Source organism: Thalassophryne amazonica, chromosome 16, assembly GCF_902500255.1.
Source record: "Thalassophryne amazonica chromosome 16, fThaAma1.1, whole genome shotgun sequence".
In the NCBI taxonomy this organism is placed as follows: Eukaryota; Metazoa; Chordata; class Actinopteri; order Batrachoidiformes; family Batrachoididae; genus Thalassophryne; species Thalassophryne amazonica.
In genome coordinates this window covers 38,414,566-38,440,585 of record NC_047118.1, presented here as the reverse complement: position 1 = coordinate 38,440,585, position 26,020 = coordinate 38,414,566, and the positions used below count along the sequence as shown (strand labels likewise).

Sequence of the window (26,020 nt, the reverse complement as noted above, 5' to 3'; positions counted from 1 at the left end):
TTTTGGGTAGGGGGTGTGCTAAGCAGCAGATCTGTTGGCTTTAAAGCAACAGGCACGGACACTTGGAGAACGGAAATTTATATATATAATTTTTTTTAAAGAAGACCTCACATTACTATCCAAGGGTTGTCTGGGACACAAACATTTTTAATACCTTTTGAAGACATCTCCTGATCTGATGTATGATGTATAAAGCAGTCTGGTGAAATGACACCTTTAGTAGGAGCTAAGACTAGTCAAAAAAATAAGTTCACTTTCATTCATTCACTCTTGCAGCTGAGGGCGTGAGACGGGTGCTCCGGGCTGTTAACCCCAGGAAGGCTACAGGCCCGGATGGAGTATCGGAAGGTGCTCAAGGCATGTGCTGACCAGCTAGCACAGGTCTTCATTGACATTTTCAACTTGTCACTTAAACAAGCCATCATCCCAGCCTGCCTAAAATCTGCCATTATCATCCCAGTCCCCAAAAAATCACCCACAACCAGCCTCAGTGATTTCCGCCCGATAGCACTCACCCCAGTCATCACCAAGTGCTTTGAGAAACTGGTTCTGAAACACATCAAAGCCTGTCTCCCCCCTACCCTGGACCCACATCAGTTTGCATACCGGACTAACAGATCCACAGAAAATGCAATAGCCACCGCCCTCCACTCAGCGCTGTGTCACTTGGAGAAACAGGGGAGCTACGTCAGGATGCTTTTCATTGATTACAGCTCAGCTTTCAGTACAATAATACTGGACATTCTGATCCCCAAGCTAGTCAACCTGGGGCTCCCACTATCCACCTGCTCCTGGATTAAAGACTTTCTGGTTAACCGGCCCCAGCAGGTGAAACTGGTCCTTACTTCTCCTCTGTCCGTACTCTCAGTACCGGCTCCCCCCAGGGCTGTGTGCTGAGCCCACTTCTCTACTCACTCTACACGTCTGACTGCATTCCCGCCCACCCAGAAAACATCTGTGAAATTTGCTGATGACACAACAGTGGTGGGGCAGATTCCTGAGATGTTATGGATGTCCAGGTTGATTTGATGTCAGCCTTCATCTCATCTGTATTGTTGCGTCTGGTGTCTTGAGAGTGTTCCATATCTGTGAGGCATTGTCTGAAGATAACAAAGTACAGTGACCATGATCTGCAAACCACTTACTAGTTGTTTTGGCACCGGTGCCAAGTGTTGTTGGAGAAGGGAAATCAGAATCTCCATACAGGTTTTTCAGCAGATGGATGCATGCTGCTCCAAAGTCTTCTGGTGGACCAACACCAATATATGACATGGTTCCTCAACTCATCACTGACTGTGGAAACTTCACACTGGAGGCCAAGCAGCTTGGATTCTATGCCTTTCTGCTCTGTGATCTTGATTTCCAAATTAAATGAAAATTTTACTTTTATCTGAAAAAAGGACTTTGGACCACTAAACAATAGTCCAGTTTTTCTCCTAAGCCCATGTAAGACACTTATGACATCGTCTCTAGTTCAGGAATGGCTTGGCACTAGGAATTCAACACTTGTAGCACATTTCCTGGACACAGCTGTGCACGGTGGCTGTTAATGCCACGGTGAGGCTGACTTCAGCCTCAGTCCACTCCTTATAAACCACCCCCAAGTCCTTGAATTGGCTTTTCTTGACAATCTTCTCCAGGCTGCAGTTATCCCTGTTACTTGTGCATATTTTCCTACTACACTTTCCCCTTCAGGCAAGTTTCCATGAATATGCTTTGTTGCAGCACTCTGAGGACAATCAGCCCTTTTAGCAATGACCTTCTGTGGCTTACCCTCCTTGTTTGGGGTGTCATTGAGTCTCTTCTGGGCAACTGTCACATCAGCAGTCTTCCCCATGATTGTGGTTCTATGTGTAGTGAATTACACACTTTTTGTATTTATATGCATGTACTACTAGTTATTCAAACTTGAAATGAAATATTCTAATATTTTGTGATGTCCCCCTCCCAGTTTTAAGCTATAGGCTGTAATTATCAAAATGAAAATAAAGTACTTGATACATTTTAGTTTAAGCAATGAGTCTAGAATATATCATGTATTTTTCTTAAATAACTGACAAAAAATGTAACTTTTTTTTACAATATTCTCACTTTTTGAAATGCACCTGTGAGTGTGAGGTGTTACTGATGGGACTTGTGGAGAACAGGTGCCTTGCAACAGTCCAGTTTATCATAATGTTACTTCTTTCTTACAGTAGGGTAAAAAAGTATTTAGTCAGTCCCTGATTGTGCAAGTTCTCCTAAAAGATGAGAGAGGTCTGTGATTTTCATCATTGGTACACTTCAACGATGAGCGACAAAATGAGAAAAAAAAAAATCCAGGAAATCACATTGTAGGATTTTTTAAAAGAATTTATTTGTAAATTATGGTGAAAAATAAGTATTTGGTCAATAACAAAAGTTCAGCTCAATACTTTGTAACATAATCTTTGTTGGCAATGACAGAGGTCAAACATTTCCTGTAAGTGTTCACCAGGTTTGCACACACTGTAGCTGGTATTTTGGCCCATTCCTCCATGCAGATCTCCTCTAGAGCAGTGATGTTTTGGGGCTGTCGCTGGGTAACACGGACTTTCAACTCCCTCAACAAATTTTCTATGGGGCTGAGGTCTGGAGACTGGCTTGGCCACTCCAGAACTTTGAAATGCTTTTTACGGAGCCACTTCTTTGTTGCCCGAGCGGTGTGTTTGGGATCATTGTCATGCTGGAAGACCCAGCCATGTTGCATCTTCAATGCTCTCACTGATGGAAAGAAGTTTTGTCTTAAAATCTCATGATACATGGCCCCATTCATTCTTCCCTTATGAAGCAGAAGGACCTTCGTGGCCAGGACGACGGTGGGAATCGAACCCATGTGGCTCGCGCAAAAGACCGTTCCTCTACCAGGTCAGCCAAAGGGGAACTCCCCATTAGCCAAGCTAGCGGGAACATCTTTTCAATTGGGACCCGGGACTTTCATCCCGCTACACATCTCCCCACCATTTTTGACTTTGTCCCGAAGTCACAGGTGCATGTTAGCATACTCTGTGATCCACATCCTGTTTGTGATGCCAGATTGAAGCAGCAGGACCTTCGTGGCCGGGACGACGGTGGGGATCGAACCCACGCGGCTCGCACAAAAGACCGTTCCTCTACCAGGTCAGCCAAAGGGGACCTCCCCGTTAGCCAAGCTAGTGGGAACGTCTTTTCAATTGGGACCCGGGACTTTCATCCCGCTACACTTAACACAAATCAGTTGTCCTGTCCCCTTTGCAGAAAAACAACCCCAAAACATGATGTTTCCACCCCATGCTTCACAGTAGATATGGTGTTTTTGGGATGCAACTCAGCATCCATCTTCCTCCAAACATGACTAGTTGTTTTTACCAAAAAGTACTATTTTGGTTTCATCTGACCACATGATATTCTCCCAATCCTCTTCTGGATCATCCATATGCTCTCTGGCAAACTGCAGATGGGCCTGGACATGTACTGGCTAAGCAGGGGGACACGCCTGGCATTGCAGGATTTGAGTCCCTCTCGACATTGTGTGTAGCCTTTGTTACTTTGGTCCCAGCTCTCTGCAGGTCATTCATCTGGTCCCTCCATGTAGTTCTGGGATTTTTGTTGACCGTTCTCATAATCATTTTGACCCCACGGGATGACATCTTGCGTGGAGCCCCAGATCGACGGAGATTATCAATGGAGTTGTATGTCTTCCATTTTCTTACAGTTGCTCCCACAGTTGATTTATTCACACCAACGTGCTTGACTATTGTAGACTCACTCTTCCCAGCCTGGTGCACATCTACAATTTTCTTCCTGGTGTCCTTCAACAGCTCTTTGGTCTTGGCCATGGTTGAGTTTGGAGTCTGACTGTTTGAGGCTGTGGATAGGTGTCTTTTATACAGATGAGTTCAAACAGGTGCCATTAATACAGGTAACAGGTGGAGGACAGAAGAGCTTCTTAAAGAAGTTATAGGTCTGTGAGAGAGACCAAATACTTATTTTCCAACATGGTTGACAATTAAATTCTTTAAAAACCCTACAATGTGATTTTCTGGATTTTTTTTTTTCCTCATTTTGTATCTCATAGTTGAAGTGTACCTATGTAGAAAATTACAGACCTCTCTCATCTTTCTAAGTAGGAGAACTTGCACACTCAGGGACTGACTAAATACTTTTTTACCACACTGTAGATGGATGGTCAGACAATTGTGCATCTGTTGTTCAAGCTGTCCATTCTCTCCAACGTGGGGCCAAGCACAAGAGGTTTCCTGTCAGGTATGTAATTAACATTTTCGATAAGCTGGGCCCCCAGGGTTCCTTCAGCATGCCTTCACAGATCACCCATTGTTTTGAGCACGTAGTTTTTGTTACACAGTACTGATTATTTATTGAATATTACTGTTTGTCACTTTTAATGCTGCAGGCTTTGTGGTATTTGTGCTGCTTTGGGTTGTGCATGGCTTTGTGCAAAATTAAATTCTGCTAGTTTTCTCACAAGTATGCACAGCAGTCAGTTTTTGGTATGGAAACTGCACAGGTAAACATCACAAGTCTGTAGAAGAAAGTCTGCTGGTACTCTAAATGCAGAATTTTCCACAAATTTTAACTTTAACTCAATATGTTTTAAATTTACATTTATGTTTAAAAATTTAAAAGGATAAACTCAGAATTCAAATACATACTGCTTTCTTGGACAGTAATCGAGATGTATTCTGATTTTGTTTTTTGCCCATAATTCACTGTGTGTATTTTACAAGTTCAGTTGACTTGTAAAGTTGAGTTCAACATCCAAAACTTGTAAGTGCTCTTTATGTTAAAGAGAGGTAGCAAGTGGACATAACTAAACACAGCTGCAAGGTTTTAGAGGGGTGTGTTTGTTGGATTCCCCTGAGCCTGGCCTGGTTCGCTCCTGTTTGGTTTACACTCGAGCACTGTATGCAAGTTGGATGCTTTATATGATGGGTATGTCTGATAATAAATTACGACTGATCTTTTTTTTTTTATTCACCAGTGTTATTAATCTTTAACATTGGTTCAGTGAACCAAACATTGTTAAAATGTCAACTGAATTAATAATTACAAATTATAAAATAAAAAAAAAAATTGTCATTTAAATCCAAAAATTTACTTGCAAAAACAAGGAATTCTAAAAGCTTGTCACACACAAATCTCAAAAGAACAAATTATGTATTCCTTCCTGACGAACATTTTCAGATTAAGGCCTGAAACAGTGCGGCATACTTGCATAACGGCTGCATTGCATGTTGGTTTTCATTTAAACGTCCATGTTAACAGATTGAACCTTGGACACAGGCAGCTTGAGCGATGCCTCCCAGATGTGTGTATTGTCACACAAATTGTGCTTCTCTACAGATTAGACCTGGTACCCATTTTTTTTTTAATGGAGTCACAGTTAGAAAAATGATTTGCGTACAGGCAACATTAAATAATCATGCCGTGTGGAATATGTTCCAGGCTTAAGGCACCTTTAACTATTGTGTTATTCACGTCCCGGCCATGATGATGCAAAGCTGCTTCCTTCCTCACATTTACACCCCCTTCACATCCAGAGGCTCAGATCACCAGCTACCTGTCTCTGTCGTTGGAAACCACCTCAGCCACATTAGTGGACACTCCAACCTGGAGGACCCAGAGGTACTGTCCGTCTCAAACATGTTCATAGTTGATCCACAGTTATATACTCCGAAGCTTAAAGCTAGCTTCTCAGGAGGGGGAAGTAAAGGAAGGCACATTAACGCATGGTGAAAACTGATTTGTACTAACAGTTTTAAAACCTTTGAGAAGTTTCTCCTGTTTTCTGTCAGATCTACTTTTTGTGCACCATCTGTAGCAGAGTAAACCTCTGCTACAGATGCCGAATGCACTGTATGCTGCATCAACTTTAAGTGCAACACAGCAGAAACACCAGATGGAAGTGGAGGTGGGTTGTGGCAAGGATTTTTTTTTTTTTTAATCTTGCTCTTCCTGCTGAGTATGTGGCTGCACATCAGTTTGTCATTGTAGTTTTGGGTTTATTACATTTGCTTCAAGTTCCTGTCAGTGCGGTTTTTCATACGGTCTCAAACCCAACACTGACTCTGGCTGATAGGTTTTATTTCAGACATGCTTATGGGTTTTTGTTTTGTTTTTTAACTGTGTCTTACAACTGCATACTGATTTAAAACGTCACTCTGAAAGAATGACAGCACTTTTCCAAAAACATCCTGGTGGGGGGAGAGAAACCTAATGATGCATAGCATAAATATACAGAATATAAGAGCATCAAATGGACAAAAAATATGTAAAGTTTCCAAAGACACATAAAACAATTATCAGTGTGCTTCAGACAGATTCATCACTATACATCTTTTCTCTGCAGGTCCCAACAGTGAGATGTGGATGATGAAATAAAGACACTTTTGCACACCTGTGGCACTTTGTCATTTTATGAGAATTAACAGAAGTTAGTTATGGAATGGGGTAAGACTGCTCTGAAAAATGTACATTAAGCAAAAAAAAAAAAAGTATACAATATTCAATAATGTAGAGTTGGGGGGTGGGTGGAGAAAATCAAGCAATGCTGAGCATTTAAACCTCTATCCTGAAGAAAATATTTGGTCACTACATTTTACAATACAATCCACAGTACAAAACACAATAGTATACCACAGTAGCTTAAATTAGGCAAAGGCAACAGTTGCAGGTAAAAACTTTGGCCTCAAACTTTAGAAAAAGGCACACTATAGAATCGGCTTCATTTTAATGGCTCATAGCCATGGCCGTCATGCAAAGACATTTAAAAGAATAACTGAACATAAATAGAAATTGTGGTGCAAAAGAGCCACGTTAAGAATGAATAATTACTATAATGTTCCCTTTTTGCACATTTGCATTAATTACCCAATACAGTGATTGTTACTAAACAAACATTTCCACAGAAAGTATCACAAACATTAGTTACTGCAGTACAGCTAAAGCTTTACATCATAAGACTATAAAAATGTGACTGGTAACGGACTAAACATACAAACCTATAGCAGATGTTAGAAATGCTGTCAGAAGTCCACATGGTGTGTGTTTTAAGTAAGAAATTTAACTTTGCATTTGTGAGATCCATTTCTTCCTCCTGCTGATTTGTCTTGAAATGGGTGTTTTCATCCTCAGCTTACAAAAGCTGCACACAATCTGAAGTTCTGTCAAGCTGTGACAGCTTCTAGCTCGATGAATAATAGCCGATTATAATTATCTATTTCAGGACCGCTACATCATAAACTAATAAATTAAAATACTAATGGCTATCAGCAGGCTTGAACACACACACACACACACACACACACACACACACACACACACACACACACACACACACACACACACACACACACACACACACACACACACACACACATATATATATATATTTTTAAAGACACTACAAGTCATAACTGATCTAATTTACAAAAAATAAAAAAAAAATTCAACAAACCTAGTTTAATAAAAAGTGGTATTATTAGTAGTTAAACTGGGGAAGAATAAGAAGAACAAAAACCACTAAATACTCATTTAACCATTTAAGCATGAATTCCAGCAGTGATCTTCAGAGTGCAGCAAAACAAACAAAAAAAACCCCCAAAAAAACCAAAGGAAATTAAACCGAGTCGTCTTCTTAGTACACTGCTGAATAGTGCATGCACATTGCCTGGTGGCCTTTCTTGAGCTGCTTCAGGACGATGATGGTGCACACCATGGTGGTAATCTATCATGCAGAAAGAGGGGTACGGAAAGTGGAGGGTGGAGATTGACCAAGCAGTGTGGTTAACCAGTTCCTTTATCTCTATCATTAAACCAGTCAAAAAGTGAATTTGTGTAACAGAGCGCATGTGAACGGCCATAAAATAGAACTTATAAGGGTACAAATGAAATATTTTAAAAGTGATTAAGCATTTAAAGGAAAAATCCTCCAAAGGGTATTAATCTGATAAATGCATTTAACTGTTTTTCAGATTTTAGTTTGTCATTACTGCGTGTTGTGCTCTATTTGAATGGGATAATTTTTTATATTGGGAGTTGGAGTTGTGTAAATTCACCACAGCATGCTGATGTGTACAGAATAAGAACACTGTTTAAATGAGAGATGGCAGGTGCTACTCCTTAACCAGACCTAATGCACAGCAGTCACTTCTCAAAAAATAAAGAAAATAAATTACTAGGTTGAATAGAATGGATTTGTCTCTACGGACAGTTTTTTTTGTCTAGCTACTGTTTATTTATCTGTCTGCTTCACGTCCCCCCGAGCATGAATATAAAATCTCTGCTGCTGTTGTGACCATCTTCCAAAACTCCCTTCATACTCGAGATAAATGACAGAAAATTCCTTTTCCAGAGAACATTAACTTCTACACATCGTTTACAGAAGATTAAAAAAATAACATTGGAATTTTCATCTGCATATGAATGCACACTCTAATATCTGGCTTGGTGCATTAAGACTGGATAAAAAACACTAAACTCTGGTAATAATTACTTTACCCAACCTCCCCATAAATGACACCTGTCCAAATAGGGCCTAAGGCTGGGTATGCGTGTCTGCAGGTGGAATATCTTCAACTCCATACCCGTTTGTGATATCATACACTCTGCTGGGGGAGGAGAATCACACATTTTCTATATCTCACCAGAAAAACAGATTGAGATTAAAAAAAAGAAAAAAGTTTTCACCTCTCATTGCAAAAGAAGTCAAAAAGGCTCTCTGGAGGTGAAAGTATATGTATGCTGTACTGATGCTCACTGATTTCTCAGTGGTCTGCAAACCACCAGGTGGCTTGTGATTAACCCTTAATGGTCTGTGGTTATATTGGTAAAATCACATTTTAAATATCAAATTCAAACTTAAGTGTTTCTCAAACTGTTTAAAAATTACTCCAAAATCTAATACAGCATATACACAAAGTTTTCATTAACTCGTACGTAAATCCCAAAAATTTGGTCTATTTTGTGCTGCTTATTTGACGGCTGGCAGTTTTGAATGATCAGCGCAGTCAAATAAGATGGATCAGTGGCTTAAGACAGGGTGACTTAAACGGAAATTAAATGAAACATATAACCGAGCAGGCAGGGTGCACCGTTTTGATCCAGGTGGTTCAGTCCCCACAAGTAACAGAGCTACACCGAATGAGTAAACAACACCATCTGTAAAGCTGTCATTCAATTTTAATATACTGTTAGATTGATGAGCTTGTCTGTCTGTTCTTTGAATATTTGGGGAGTTAGGTGGTTCAAGATTTTTTTTTTTTTTTTCTGAAAAACTTTGAGAAATAGCTTTAATCAAAGACCTTGAAACAAAGACCTTAATACACAGTTTGCAAAATGCATCAACCTTAAAAACTGAGTTTTAAGAGTTGAATAGTTGCATACAGTAAAAATTATGGTGGATTTTTCCTTTAAAGACTAACAGAACTTTCTGCAGTGACCATGCTGTGCATGGCACTGGCGATGTAGTGAAAATCACAGGCTAAAACGTGTCTGAATGATGCATGCCCGGACAGGAGTAAAAACAGAGCAGCTTAAGCCTGAACTACAGGGATGTTGGCCACAGTGAGGGGAGTGAAGACAACCGGGTCAGCGTCAGGACAGGAGGTAGCGAGAAACTCTTGCTGTGGGTGAGGTTGAGTGTTAGTCAAGATGGGAGTGGAGTGAGTGAGGATGATGTACTGAGGAGTGGACGTAGAAAGCTTAATCTTTTTGCTGACGACAGAGCTGCAAACCAAAGCTACAATCTATGAATTGCAAGAGCAAAGTGGGAAGAGGGGGTATGGAACAAGAGAAGTGGGGTGGAAATTAGAACAGTCAACTCTACAAACATTAACAGCAAATTAAAATTGGTCTGTATGAAGTTTGTAGTTGTTTGCACAAGGGACTCTTGTCCCTCTCACCTTCCCTTTTTTTGAGAGCTATTTCAAATACAGCTGTATTTTCTAAAATTCAGCAGCTATAGATATGTAGAAAAGTCATAGAAAGGTGTAACATTTCTATTGATATTTTAAGAGAAATTGGCTAAAATAGGTGGGTCAACTTATTAATGTACATCAAGAGAAAACAAACCTTTGCCAAATATAATGAAACTTTATTTTCAGTCATACTGTTATCAAAAGAATACTGATTTAAAGTGAAAAATACAAAACATAACTTGTTTGTTTAGCAGACAGCAGTATCTAGAGATTTTAAATATTTGAAGGATTATCAGGGAAATTTCCCAACAGCCAATTACGCCACATTACTGTTTCTTTTTCAAACACGTAAACACAACAAAACACAGCTATTATATCCATTCAGTGTTAGGGTTTCTGCAGCAGTCACCTCCCTTACATTTGCAGGAATTCCTGCAACAGACCCCAGCTACCCGAAAATACAGCTCTATTTGAAGTAACACTCAGGGCAAAAAAGGGTGTGGTCATTTTCGGGCTGTTCGTCTCAGAGAGATTGTTCACTGGGGCCATATTAGTCTAGAACAATTGAGTTATCCTCTCCTCCTAGACTAAATGCAGTGCCTTCAACATTGATGTTACATTGTCCTTTGTGAACAAGTGCCATGAGAGTGGGTAGCTTAAGCTGAAACAAATCCGCTAACTCAAGTAACTGGTTTAAAATGAGTGAGACTACGGAGAACCCACGCTGAGCCATGAAAAACATGGCTGAGTTAAACTAGATTAATCTGATCCTCATCTTTTTTTTTTTTTTTTTTAAGTGTTAACTGTCACTGCTGTTAGAATAAAGTTTTTCTTATTGCAAGTATTCAGCTGTTAATAATCAGTGATTTTTGCAGTCATCATAATGGATGTTTATGTGTGTAGTGCAATTGCATCAAATGGGGGGGGGGGGGGGGGGGGGAATTGTATTTGTATTGGACCCTATATCCAGATACTCAATATTAAAAAGCATTCATCATATAGTCAACTCCCCAAAACCCCACTGGTGGTGATGATACATAAAATTTGCCTAAATTGAATTATTTCTGTTTTCACCACCTCATTATGACCACAAACATAAAATATGTAAATGTGCGACAGTTGCCTACCAGAAGAGCTCCTGTTCCGAGGAAAATTCCCAACACTAGCGGAGCTTTTTCGTCAAAGACGTTTGCAATGACTCCAGGGCAATTCTGAAAAAAACAACAGGGCAAACTGAGTGCACTGGCACGTGGTCAGACTGGTCAAAAGGTGACCAATATTAAATAAAGATGAACAATCCTGAATTCTAATTAATCCTGTGACCTTCAAATCTAAAACTACAAGGTCTGTTAGAAAAGTATCAGACCTTTTTATTTTTTGCAAAAACCTGATGGATTTGAATCACGTGTGCTTGCATGAGCAGACCTTGAACCTTTGTGCGCATGCGTGAACTTTTTCACGCCTGTCAATTGCGTCATTTCCTGGTAAGCAGCCTTTGTGTGGGACATGTGCAGTGCGCACGGCGGATTTTCATTTCAAGGAAAAAGACGGAACGACTGGAGCAGCGATCCAGTCGTGTGTGATCCTGTGGGCATCACACAGATTAAGGAGCGGTACAACCGGTTTGAAGACGTCTGCACAACGGTGGCGAGCGAGCCACGCTCCGGTCGGCCATCAACATGCTGAAATGACCAGATCATTTCAAAGTGAACGCTGTGGTGATGCGGGACCGTCGTGTGACTGTCCGAGAAATTGAGGAAGAGGTGGACATCAGCACTTTTTCGGCACATTCCACTGTAGAAGACAGAAGATTTGGCCATGAAAAGAGTGGCTGTGAAATTCATGCTGCTTCTGATGGCAGAGCAAAAGCGCCTTCGTGTTGAAGTCTCACAGGACATCCCCACCTCTTCCACAATTTCTCGGATAGTCACACGACTGAAAAGTCACCGAAAGCCGTCTGAATCATCCGAATGGTTTCCACCTGGCTGTCGCCCAGTTTCTGGCAAAATTTGATGTGGCGCTGCTCCAGTCGTTCCATCTTTTTCCTTGACATGAAAATCCGCCGAGCGCGCTGGACATGTCCTCACACAAAGGCTGCTTACCAGAAAATGATGCAATCGACAGGCGTGAAAAAGTTCACGCATGCGCACGAAAGTTCAAGGTTTGCTCATGCAAGCAAACGTGATTCAAATCCATCAGGTTTTTGCAAAAAAATAAAAAGATCCGATACTTTTCTAACAGACCCCGTACTTCTAATGAGGTATGAAAATGGCAATCAGTGAAGAGCATACATAACCAAGACCCAAATGGCTTGATTTTAACAATATAAAGTATTTTAAAGTTATTTGCTCTGCTGCAGACATTTTCTATTCTAAGGTCAACAGACAGTTGCATGCAAAAAATTTAAATTGCCACCTTTTGTGGTTACAGAATCTGATCAAACGGTGATCGGACATTACAAATCTGACGCGGCATAAAGCCCAACTTCCAGTACATCCCAACTTTTGTTCTTACACCAACTCACCGGCATGGCGATGTGCTCCAAGAACCCATCTGGTTTAGGACAGGTCTGTTTAGCCACTTCAATCAATGAAATTCCTGACACTCCACAGCAATGAAGCTACAGTGCAGAAAAAAAGGGAATGAAACTTGATTCAGGACTCAACTCAACAAACTTCAATCTAAAGAAATCATTTTATATGTGGCACATTATGACAAAATACATTCAACAAAGGTGTCTTAAATCAAACTAATTGTTCCATTACAAAACAATGCCCCAAAATCCTCATTTTTATGCCTTGTGCATTTGTTTTTAATTTGAAGCTGGATCTTTGTGTTGTAGCTCTGCAGAATATGTTTACACACTGGCCCTGACATGCTTACTCTGATATACAAGTCATATGGAGTTTGACATTTTACCAGCTTATAAACAACAATGCAAATGTGAGATTGATGGCATGGGCCACAGTGGAGCCAGGTTTTGTGTTACCGGGATTTGTGAATACTGGCTCTGACTTCTAATGACTGGATGGAGGAGAGTGCAAATGGATGTGATTCGTATGACAACAGGCGGAGCAGTGCCTCAAACCCAAACGTGAATTTCAGGCAGCTGCCACATGGGGGACTCTTATGATGTCTAATCTCTTAAAATAAATAAATAAATAAATCAGCTTTTATTCATTGTAGTGTAGAAACAACAGGATGATTGAAGTTTGTGCTCACCATGTTGTGGACAAACGTGAGGGTGAGGGCAATGGCTGGGTCCTTGCTTGACGCAAACAGAGTATACATACTAACGTAGAACTCTGCAATCTTGTTTCCAACCTTCACAAACGGGATAGGGAGATGACATTAAAGTCACAAATATAAACATTCTGAATGACTTTAGATAAGTCTGGTGTGGTTTTCTCATATCTATCACTCACCTCATCACGTCTGGTATAAGCAAGCACACCAATGACAATTTCAGCTCCAGCCAGAATCGCTAGAAGGGCCGAAAACTACCAAGAAGACAAAGCAATTCTTACAAGCACAGGAACAACTGACAATGCAGTTTTACACAACTGTATATCACATGAGTAAACATAAATTAACCTCTTTCTTTAGTGTGAAAGCTTAATATTGCATCCTGCACAAAGTAAAATGTCACACAGAACATTGTGATTATGCTTTGTGGGCTTCTAGAAAGGCTGGTGGGTGAATAACAAATCATCTATTACATTCACATCACTGAGGTTTGTTTTTTTAATCTTGTCTCAGTGCGGTAACAATCTAGACAGACTTGTTCACACATGATCAAAGGCAACACATTTCCAATCATGGACTGAGAAGCAGTTTACATCAGTTGTTGATGCAGCATGGTTATTTTACAAAGCATTACTGGCTCTGATGATGGATGGGTGATTAAACAAAATACTGTGCAAAAGCAGAGCATTCATTTGTTTTTGAGGCACAAATAGGCAGCAGAAGTAATACAAAGCGTACAAATACTTGACGGAGTGCTAAGCATTTTCGAATAAATGAATACAGCAGATTGTGTGCTGGCCCTTTAAAATTGAATTCCTTCAGGTGAACTATCCCACGGGTTTATAAGAACATTATGAGTCCAACTGATTATTATCCCCTCTGTTGTGGAATCATGCACTACAGTGCAGGAAACCTACAAAGTAATTCTTTATTTTAAAAGGTCTTTTACTTTAGTAAATTAGACAACATTCTGTTACTGCTTTAAGTTAACATTTGAGAATTTTAACTTATTTTACTGAAATAAGAATAAAACAAGAATCTCATTTATCCAGAGACTTTTCCATAATACTGTACCTTAGACTTAAACTGAATCTAATTAAAGCTGCTGTGGAAAAAATGGACTGGACTGCACTGACATAGTTTAGCAAATCAGTGTTAAAGACCTGGCAAAACACATTTGTGGCAACACCCGCACATCTTGGTCCGCACCCTTTTTGCTACACAAAAGATCAGGAATGTGTCTGAACTTGTCCACATAAACACTGTGCTGCAACAAACCCCTTGAGGTTGAAGCCTAACTGGAAAAAGACATCTGTAAAATAACGATAAACGGATATGATGCCACCACTGACTGACTGATTTCACAAACCAATCTGTTGCTCATTTCCCGTACAGAAGAGCATAATTCATGCACTCACAAGAAGGATGATGAATGACAGCACATATAAATGAAACACTGAACAAAAAAGTACAGCAAAAGAAAGGTTCAGAGAACTTATAAAACCTTATGAGAAAAACTTTGTTTGCTGTTATTCTGTTGCATTGTAGTTACTGAACAGAACCCCCCACCCCCCTCTCGAGTTGGTTCAGAGACTCAAAACCTTAGCAAAATGCCCAAAAAGTTGTTCTTAAAGAGAATATTTGACCTTGATTTTTTTTTTTTTTTTTTTTTTTTTTATGTTTTTGAGCTGAGTCTCTTCTTCTTTGTCTTTCGGCTGTTCCCGTTAGGGGTCGCCACAGCAGATCAATCGTTTTCATCTCACCCTGTCCGCTGTATCTTCCTCTGTCACACCAACCACCTGCATGTCGTCTCTCAGCACATCCATGAACCTCCTCTTTGGTCTCCCTCTTCTCCTCCTGCCTGGTGGCTCCATCCTCAGCATCCTTCTCCCTATATACCCTGGGTCCCTCCTCTGCACATGTCCAAACCATCTCAATCTCTCCTCTCTGACTTTGTCTCCAAATCGTCCCACCTGAGCTGTCCCTCTGATATGTTCATTCCTAATCCTGTCCATTCTTGTCACTCCCAAAGAGAATCTCAACATCTTCAGCTCTGCCACCTCCAGCTCTGCCTCCTGTCTTTTTGTTAGTGCCACTGTCTCGAAACCATACAACATAGCTGGTCTCACTACTGTTTTGTAAACTTTCCCCTTCACTCTTGCTGATATTCTTTGGTCACAAATCACTCCTGCCACCTTTCTCCACCCACTCCACCCTGCCTGCACTCTCTTCTTCACCTCTTTACTACACTCTCCATTACTTTGAACAGTTGACCCCAAATATTTAAACTCATCTACTTTCACCACTTCTAGTCCTTGTAACTGCACTATTCCACTGGGCTCCCTCTCATTCACACACACATGTACTCAGTCTTTCTTCTACTGACTTTCATTCCCCTTCTCTCCAAAGCATATCTCCACTTCTCCAGACTAGACTCAACTTGCTCTCTACTCTCACTACAGATCACAATGTCATCTGCAAACATCATAGTCCATGGGGACTCCTGTCTGATCTCATCTGTCAACCTGTCCATCACCACTGCAAACAGGAAAGGACTCAGAGCTGATCCTTGGTGTAATCCCACCTCCACCTTGAATGAGTCTGTCATTCCGACTGCGCATCTCACCACTGTCACACTATTCTTGTACATGTCCTGCACTACCCTAACATACTTCTCTGCCACTCCAGACTTCCTCATACAATGCCACAACTCTTTTCTTGGCACCCTATCATAAGCTTTTTCTAAGTCCACAAACACACAATGTAACTCTTTGTCCTTCTCTGTACTTTTCCAACAGTATTCTCAGAGCAAACATTGCATCTGTAGTGCTCTTTCTCGGCATGAAACCATATTGCTGCTCACAGATCTTCACCTGTTTTCTAAGCCTAGCTTCTACTACGCTTTCCCATAACTTCATGCTGTGGCTGATCAGCTTTATGCCTCTGTAGTTACTGCAGCTCTGCACATCACCCTTGTTCTTGAAAATAGGAACCAGCACACTTCGTCTCCACTCCTCAGGCATCCTCTCACTTTCCAAGATTTTATTAAACAATCTGGTTAGAAACTCTACTGCCATCTCTCCTAGACATTTCCATGCCTCCATTGGAATGTCATCTGGACCAACTGCCTTTCCACTCTTCATCCTCTTCATAGCAGCCCTCACTTCTTCCTTGCTAATCTCTTTTACTTCCTGATTTACTCTCACATCATCCAGCCTTTTCTCTCGCTCATTTTCTTTATTCATCAACTCTTCAAAATATTCCCTCCACCTTCTCAGCACACACTCCTCACTTGTCAGCACATTACCATGTGCATCTTTTACCACCCTAACCTGCTGCACATCCTTTCCAGCTCTGTCCCTTTGTCTGGCCCATCGGTACAAGTCCTTTTCTCCTTCCTTACTATTCAACTTCTTGTACAGCTCGCAATATGCCTTTTCCTTTGCTTTTGCCACTTCTCTTCTCGCCTTACGCCGCATCTCCTTGTACTCCTGTCTACTTTCTTCATCTCTCCGACTATCCCAAAACTTTTTCACCAACCTCTTTCTCCTTATGCTTTCCTGGACCTCTTCATTCCACCACCAAGTCTCCTTGTCTTCCTTCCACTGTCCAGATGTCATACCCAGTACTGCCCTAGCTGTCTCCCTCACCACATCTGCAGTACTTTTCCAGTTGTCCAAAATTGCTTCCCCTCCAACTAGTGCTTCTCTCATCTGCTCACTAAATTTCACACAACAGTCTTCCTCCTTCAGCTTCCACCATCTGATCCTTTGTTGAGCTCTCACTCTCTTCTTCTTTACCTCTAAAGTCATCCTACAAACAACCATCCTATGCTGTCTAGTGACACTCTCTCCTGCTACCACCTTACAGTCTGTGATTTCTTTTAGCTTGCATCTCCTATAAAGAATGTAGTCCACCTGTGTGCACCTTCCTCCACTCTTATATGTTACCCTGTGCTCCTCCCTTTTCTTAAAGTAGGTATTCACCACAGCCATTTCCATCCTTTTTGCAAAATCAATTACCATTTGTCCTTCCCCATTCCTATCCTTGATACCATATCTACCCATTACTTCCTCATCACCTCTGTTCCCTTCACCAACATGCCAATTGAAGTCTGCTCCTATCACCACTCTTTCATGCTTGGGCACACTCTCCACCACCTCATCTAACACACTCCAGAAATCTTCTTTCTCCTTCATCTTACAACCTACCTGTGGGGCATATGCACTGATGATATTCATCATCACCACCCTGTCAGACACTCGCTTAACCTCCAACACACTTTTAACATACTCTTCCTTTAAAATGACCCAACACCATTTCTCTTCCTGTCCTCACCATGGTACAACAACTTGTACCCACCGCTGATGCTCCTGCTCTTACTTCCCTTCCACTTGGTCTCTTGCACACACAATATGTCTACCTTTCTCCTCTCCATCATATCAGCCAGCTCTCTCTCTTTACCAGTCATACTACCAACATTCAAAGTCCCCACTCTCATTTCCACCCTTCTAGTTTTCTTCTTCTCCCGCTGTTCGTGGCAACGTTTTCCTCCTCTTCTTCGTCGTCTTCGCCCAGCAGTAGCCCAATTTCCACCGGCACCCTGTTGGGCAATGGCACCGGTGGCGGACGTTGTCAACCCGGGCCGCGACCGATCCAGTATGGGAATTCGATTCTGAGTCTGCATAGTTGGGTTGGCTTGTTTTACGGCGGATGCCCTTCCTGACGCAACCCTCCTCATTTATCCGGGCTTGGGACCGGCACTCAGAATGTACTGGCTGCACACCCCATGTAGCTCTTTCTCTCTATAATTTAATCATTATTAACATTGGGAATCATTTTTAATTATTTTAAGCACATGTTAGGGTGCATTTTATAAACTATCAGCCCTTCAATAGACTGGTGGGCTGTCCAGGGTCCATCTTGGCCCTTGCTGGGATAGGATCCAGCAAACCATGACCCTTGAATGGAATAGGCAGGTTTAGAAAATGGATGTATGGATTTCATAATCTAAAGACAAAAATTTTTACATATCCAAATTTAGCATTTGCCATCATATTTCTATAAAGTATGTGCCCTCTTCTTCTGTTTTTGTGCATATGCACAATATTAAACTGCTTCCAAGACTGTAGGAGGTCCTCCAGGCTGACAATTGTACTACTTTTCGGCGGTTTAGTAGCAGCATTGGCACTCCAGCAACCATAAATACCTTTGCAGAGCTTGACACCTGAAAAGAAGTTCTTTCCTTTCTGCACTCCATGGGAGCCCATCTGCTGCTGACTTTTACACATTCCCTTCATTCTGCCTGGCAGACATTGGGTCCAACCTTGAGGCAGCCTTTGCAGGTGGATGCTGGGAACCTTGTTACCCCAAGCAAGGATAACCATCGTGCATTGCTTTTGAGGGAGCTTTAACAATTCCACAATGCAGTGGCAACATTCTAAGACGTCCACAGACATTGAAGTAGCCAAATCTCAGTGGGTGGATACACCTATTTTTGGTCTGGTCGCTCCAGTGGTTTGTGTACCAAGGGAGCGGCATTGCTGTGACAGACTGGCTCCTTCTGATGATGTCAGGCATCACCCGCTGTCAGGGAGCGTATTATGAAGCCTCCGGCTTGGGCATTCTATAGGAGTCATGTCTGATTTCTTAGTGTACACTCTGACAGCAGTGAATGGTATCTCAGAGAAGGAGACAGTTTACTTGCCGCTTCACAAAGTGATTGATGACTCCCCCCAGAGGTGACACTCCTCTAGTCATGGGTGACTTCAGTGTGACCACAGGCACTGACAGGGCTGGTTATGATGACTGTTTTGGCCCCTACACATCTGGCAACTGTGATGAAAACAGCTTAGAGCGCCTTGAACTTTTGTAAGGTTGGGATGTTATGAGTTGCTGGATCCCGATTCAGCACCGAGAAGGGTACCAAGCTTGGCCAACGGAAAACCGAAAAAGTTGAGTGGGTGTGCTATGCAGTGGAAAAGTGCCATTAGTCTGTCATGTATGAAGTACTGAACATAAATGGGGTGATTTGCATTAGGGATATCCCAAATTTATCCCTTATTTATAAAGAGTGTTTGTTTTGGATGAACTTAAACAATTAAGCAGTAACTTGGCCAAAATCAAACTCTGCTAAAATAACACCTGTGCACCACACTGAGAACAAATACAATTTGAGGATAAAGACAAAGATATCATCACACACATGCTTTAAAAAAAAAGCTTGGCTGCAGCTCCAATTAATAAAGTTTCTTCTCTCACCACTTGCAGAGAGCATCTGTTCTCATTGCAGGCGCCATAGTCTCCAAAACCTACGACAATCAGCATCACTGAACCCAGAGTAATCAGCACTATTACACCTGATGAACAGAAAGAGGTCTTTTAAGCTTTTAATATGTATCACATACACAAATATATGCTTTTGCATGAATGACATCATGAAAATCAAGAACATACCAATAACGAATGCACTGTTGTTGAGGGCCTCCACTTGAAAGATGCCTCTGGTGTCATCGCTAAACCTCAGCCATAAGCCAAGTCCCAAAAAGGCAAACCCCACCACCTTTGAAACAGAAGAGGGGAGAGGAGAATTACACAGAATGTACATGTGGAGAACTACAGTATATCAGTGTAGTACACTGACATTCTTGACATGGTATCACACCTCAGGTATCCGGTACAATATTTATATGGAAACAGAAACAGTGGAGCTACTGCAGTAAAAGTGAGGAACAGCGAGGAAAACGTTACATACACATGAATTCAACAAATACTTAAAAATGTAATGCATCCATTTGTAACAGCACTAGATTTAAAACAATTAGTTGACCGACTTAGGGGAAACCGAAACTGAAAGCATTTGTTCATTCCTGGGTGTAAATCTGAGTCTCCGTTCTCAATGTTGTAAAGTCTGTATTGTCCCAAGTTTTGTTTTTCTCTGTAAGAGACTGTACACTTGATTGTTGTACCATGAGTCTTTTTCCAATGGTTCCCAATGAGGAACCTGGCTTGTGAAGATCCAAAACTGTTCTGGAAGATTTGATTTAATTGGTAAGATTTTTTTTTCTTCTGCCTTGTTCTAAAAGGCAAGAAAGGCACTACTGGAGTTTTACAAGACGGTCCTTTAAATACAGCCAAAAATTCAGCAGTTACATAATCCAGAATTGTGCCATTTAGTCATTCATTCAATCTTTTAAAGGTATATCCATCAATTTATGTAATCTTTTGGAATATTCCATGCACTTTAAGGAGGTATTTATCTTGATATATATACACCACGTGCGGACCTACTAAAAATTTGACACTGAAATCAAACTAGCAAGCAACACCTGCATCAAATCAGATCTGCTAGTTAGTCTGCATCTAAAAAGGAGTGATCACACCTTGGAGAGCTGTTGCACCAAGTGGACTGACATGAATCATGGCTCCAACACGAGAGATGTCAATTGAAACAAAGGAGAGGATTATCAAACACTTAAAAGAGGGTAAATCATCACGCAATGTTGCAAAAGATGTTGGTTGTTCACAGTCAGCTGTGTCTAAACACAAATAACATGGGAAGGTTGTTAAAGGCAAACATACTGGTAGACCAAGGAAGACATCAAAGCGTCAAGACAGAAAACTTAAAGCAATATGTCTCAAAAATCGAAAATGCACAACAAAACAAATGAGGAATGAATGGGAGGAAACTGGAGTCAACGTCTGTGACCGAACTGTAAGAAACCACCTAAAGGAAATGGTATTACATACAGAAAAACTAAATGAAAGCCATCATTAACACCTAAACAGAAAAAAAACAAGGTTACAATGGGCTAAGGAAAAGCAATCGTGGACCCAGCTTTATCTATCCATGAAGCCAGAGGACACACACCAATTAGCTAAACTGCAGGATTGTCTTACAGACATAAAGACATGGATGACCTCTAATTTCCTGCTTTTAAACTCAGATAAAACTGAAGTTATTGTACTTGGCCCCACAAATCTTAGAAACATGGTGTCTAACCAGATCCTTACTCTGGATGGCATTACCCTGACCTCTAGTAATACTGTGAGAAATCTTGGAGTCATTTTTGATCAGGATATGTCATTCAAAGCGCATATTAAACAAATATGTAGGACTGCTTTTTGCATTTACGCAATATCTCTAAAATTAGAAAGGTCTTGTCTCAGAGTGATGCTGAAAAACTAATTCATGCATTTATTTCCTCTAGGCTGGACTATTGTAATTCATTATTATCAGGTTGTCCTAAAAGTTCCCTGAAAAGCCTTCAGTTAATTCAAAATGCTGCAGCTAGAGTACTAACGGGGACTAGAAGGAGAGAGCATATCTCACCCATATTGGCCTCTCTTCATTGGCTTCCTGTTAATTCTAGAATAGAATTTAACATTCTTCTTCTTACTTATAAGGTTTTGAATAATCAGGTCCCATCTTATCTTAGGGACCTCGTAGTACCATATCACCCCAATAGAGCGCTTCGTTCTCAGACTGCAGGCTTACTTGTAGTTCCTAGGGTTTGTAAGAGTAGAATGGGAGGCAGAGCCTTCAGCTTTCAGGCTCCTCTCCTGTGGAACCAGCTCCCAATTCAGATCAGGGAGACAGACACCCTCTCTACTTTTAAGATTAGGCTTAAAACTTTCCTTTTTGCTAAAGCTTATAGTTAGGGCTGGATCAGGTGACCCTGAACCATCCCTTAGTTATGCTGCTATAGACTTAGACTGCTGGGGGGTTCCCATGATGCACTGTTTCTTTCTCTTTTTGCTCTGTATGCACCACTCTGCATTTAATCATTAGTGATCGATCTCTGCTCCCCTCCACAGCATGTCTTTTTCCTGGTTCTCTCCCTCAGCCCCAACCAGTCCCAGCAGAAGACTGCCCCTCCCTGAGCCTGGTTCTGCTGGAGGTTTCTTCCTGTTAAAAGGGAGTTTTTCTTTCCCACTGTAGCCAAGTGCTTGCTCACAGGGGATCGTTTTGACCGTTGGGGTTTTACATAATTATTGTATGACCTTGCCTTACAATATAAAGCGCCTTGGGGCAACTGTTTGTTGTGATTTGGCGCTATATAAAAAAAAAATTGATTGATTGATTGTGGATGACTGGATGAAAGTCATATTCAGTGATGAATCTCGAATCTGCATTGGGCAAGGTGATGCTGCTGGAACTTTTGTTTGGTGCCGTTCCAATGAGATTTATAAAGATGACTGCCTGAAGAGAACATGTAAATTTCCACAGTTATTGATGATATGGGGCTGCATGTCAGGTAAAGGCACTGGGGAGATGGCTGTCATTACATCATCAATAAATGCATAGGTTTACGTTGATATTTTGGACACTTTTCTTATCCCATCAATTGAAAGGATGTTTGGGGATGATGAAATCATTTTTCAAGATGATAATGCATCTTGCCATAGAGCAAAAACTGTGAAAACATTCCATGCAAAAAGACACATAGGGTCAATGTCATGGCCTGCAAATAGTCCGGATCTTAATCCAATTGAAAATCTTTGGTGGAAGTTGAAGAAAATGGTCCATGACAAGGCTCCAACCTGCAAAGCTGATCTGGCAACAGCAATCTGAGAAAGTTGGAGCCAGATTGATGAAGAGTACTGTTTGTCAATCATTAAGTCCATGCCTCAGAGACTGCAAGTTGTTACAAAAGGCAGAGGTGGTGCAACAAAATACTAGTGATGTGTTGGAGCGTTCTTTTGTTTTTCATGATTCCATAATTTTTTCCTCAGAACTGAGTGATTTCATATTTTTTTCCCTCTGCTTGGTCTAAAAAAGTAACTTACTGACTGCCACAAATTTTTTTCCTGATTTCTTATAATGTTTCTTAAAGCCAGAAAGTTGCCATTTGAAATGACTTTAGTTTTGTGTCATGTCTGTGATCTGCTTTTTTTCTACAAAATTAAACAACTGAATGAACATCCTCCGAGGCCAGTGATTCCATAATTTAACCCAGGGGTTGTAATCATCATACTCATTTGTCATGCCAGTGTGTGTCTGAGCCTTAGAGTGAAATGGGTGGTGCTGGTTGATGTGCAGTTTATAACTGCAACAACGATCAAGGTATAAGGACAGATCATTGATTAAATCCAATAATGCTGCAAAACTAGCTTCTTTTATAGACAAATTTGTTCTGTAAAAAAATAATTTGATCTGTAAAAAAAAATAATAAAAACATGTTTTGCAATGTAAATTTTTTGGCCATCTTGTTTTATAATAATGCACATACATGTGAGCATGCTGTAAATAAAGTGCAATAAATACAGTAATTACCAATTTCACAAAATGAAAGCAAGTTAACCTGCAACCACGAGGTGAAACGAAACTTAAAACCACATAAACGATGTGGCAACGCTGAAAGTTGTATTATATAATAAAATACACAAACGTGATGCCATGTGACTTTATATACACACACACACACACACACACACACACACACACACACACACACACACACACACACACACACACACACACACACATACACATACACATTTATGTGTTATTGTATATTACACACACACATAAATTACGCAAACAACATGTTCCATACATTACAAAGAAACCAAGATGGCAAAATGCGACTTTTTTTTTATAACAGAATAAAGGACATATTTACCGCAAAGATGATGTTGAAGGCGATGATGATGTATTTACACACCAGGCCACATCCGTCTAGTCCCATGGTGATTTATTTATTCTGCTACAAACACTGACGTCTGTCTGCAAAGCACCGAAACAAACACTTTATTTAAACGCCGCATATTACAGTTTTATTTACAACCTCGAGTAAGATGAAAATATAACAATTTCTCTGAAAATAAATGATAAATACCTTTTTTTTTTTTTAGAGAGGGAGAGAGAAAACCAACCACGCTACTGATACGACCTATAACACTGTTCTGGATTCTTTCAACGTCCAAAATATGCCTTATACTCCGCCTCTTTACCAAACACTGAAATTTCATTGGATGAGTGCTTTGACCGACACGAGGCAGCACCTATCCACAGCACATATAAGGGCGCGTGGCGTCGATGCCGCCCCCGCTGAGGGTGAAACGAAACTTAACGGAAATGAAAAGAAAGGAAGTGCTGGGAGAAAATGTGATCATTTTTTTTTTTGCGTAGAAGTCCTTATTAAATTGTAAAAATGATATGGTTTTGGATGGACGACACACAAATAATAAATAAATGTAGCCTAATATTTAAAACCTATTTTAAATATTGTTATAATTCTTCATTTATCTTGTATTTGTTTGTAATGTTATTGTACGTTTTAAGATAAGTGTTTTCACTTTATTGCACTGTGCATGTGTTTTTATGTATATACTCTGGGTTGTGCACTTAATTGTACAAAAAAAAAAAAATCATTTCAGTGTCGCAGTGTCTTTGTTTTGTTTGTGTGTGTGTGTGTGTGTGCGTGCGTGTGTGAGTGGGTGTGCCTTAAAACAAGCAAAGAAAACAGGACAGGAAATGAAGTGTGCTGTCTCCCCCTCCCTGTGTGTTTTGTTGTGTTTTTGTTTGTTTCTTTTGTTTCTGGTTTACATGTTGACTCCTGCAAAAAAGTTTTGCGCAATTTGAACAAACTCTATGGAAATCAGCATCTGCATGTTATTTATTTTACCAAATCTTCACACAAGAGCAGTGTGACTGTGTCGACTATAGACTGTATGGCGTCGACCTATGAAAACAAAAAAACAAAAATCAGATAAACATTTTCTTTACCCATGATTCATCTCCATAAAATATTGCTGAGTTCTGTTAGGACGTTTTTGAGATATTCTGCTGCCAAACAAAGCGATCACACAGTCTTCTTGGCAGAGGTCATTCCACTTGACCCCAACCATTGTCAAACGCTGGTGTAATTGCACAGATTCTCAAAACAATCAAATTAGTCTTGAAAGGAGCAGTCCCTGCTACAGACCTTTCAAACCCACAAAATTCTTAAATCTTTAGAACATGTTAACTTTCATGTCCTGTTATTTACATGTTATGCTTGTAAATTAAAACATAAGCCAATATATTTATTGTTTATGTCAGTTATAACATAAAATGCGTATCTTGAATATTTATGCTTGTGTCATGTCAATGTCGTAAAACCGATACAAAACTAAATGTGATGACAATATCTGCAAACATTTGTCTTTATAAATCAGCAAAATGGGTGTGTGTTCTTAGCTTGTGACCAAGAAAAAAACAGCATTGTAGGAATATTCAAGATTTTAGTAAAATAATTTAATCGTTGGTGCCCCATGAAGAGTTGGAGGACTTGGTCAAGCATAGGGAAGTATAGACTGAGCCGCTTGGTCTCCCGCCACTGCGACCAGGACCAGGATAAGCAGCAGAAAATGAATAAATTAATTCAATCGTACAATGAAACAATCTCCAGAAGCCGAGCTGCCCCATAAGATGAATATTTGTGTAATGAGGCCAGCAGGTGTCGCTGAGACACAATGCAGAGTGCAGCCACTACAGTGGTGCCATGACCCGGATGGGCGTGAGTTTAGGGGGGGTGAGTGTAACAGAGGCCAGCAGGTGTCGCTGTGCATATGTAGTTAGTAAACCTCACTCCCAACTAGAGGTGGGCGATACCGGGAATTTTGGTATTGATCCGATACCAAGTAAATACAAGCCCAGTATTGCCGATATCGATACAGATACTTTTTCATATTTAAGCTTCATATGTTGGGAAAGTGTAATGACAAGGACCCACAACAGGGGGCATAAATGAACGGACAATAGATGAGTCAAAAATACAACACTTTACTGTTGTGAAATGTGCACAACGAAATACAGACAAATGCAGAATTTGGTTCACAATCAAAATATACAA

At 40.6% G+C, this 26,020-nt stretch overlaps 1 protein-coding gene across 1 annotated transcript; it reads right to left on the bottom strand.

Annotated features, from left to right (window-relative positions):
- Positions 1-6,418: 6,418 nt before the first annotated feature.
- Positions 6,419-24,065, bottom strand: zgc:65811 (uncharacterized protein LOC393524 homolog). Its single transcript, XM_034189982.1, has 9 exons — positions 24,026-24,065; positions 23,807-23,911; positions 19,638-19,743; positions 19,443-19,540; positions 13,361-13,435; positions 13,158-13,259; positions 12,460-12,555; positions 11,063-11,146; positions 6,419-9,764 (listed from the first exon to the last, which is right to left on the bottom strand). Exons 2-9 carry the CDS (start codon positions 23,870-23,872, stop codon positions 9,552-9,554), a joined length of 840 nt encoding a protein of 279 aa, XP_034045873.1. The 5' UTR covers positions 23,873-23,911; positions 24,026-24,065; the 3' UTR covers positions 6,419-9,551.
- Positions 24,066-26,020: the final 1,955 nt, after the last annotated feature.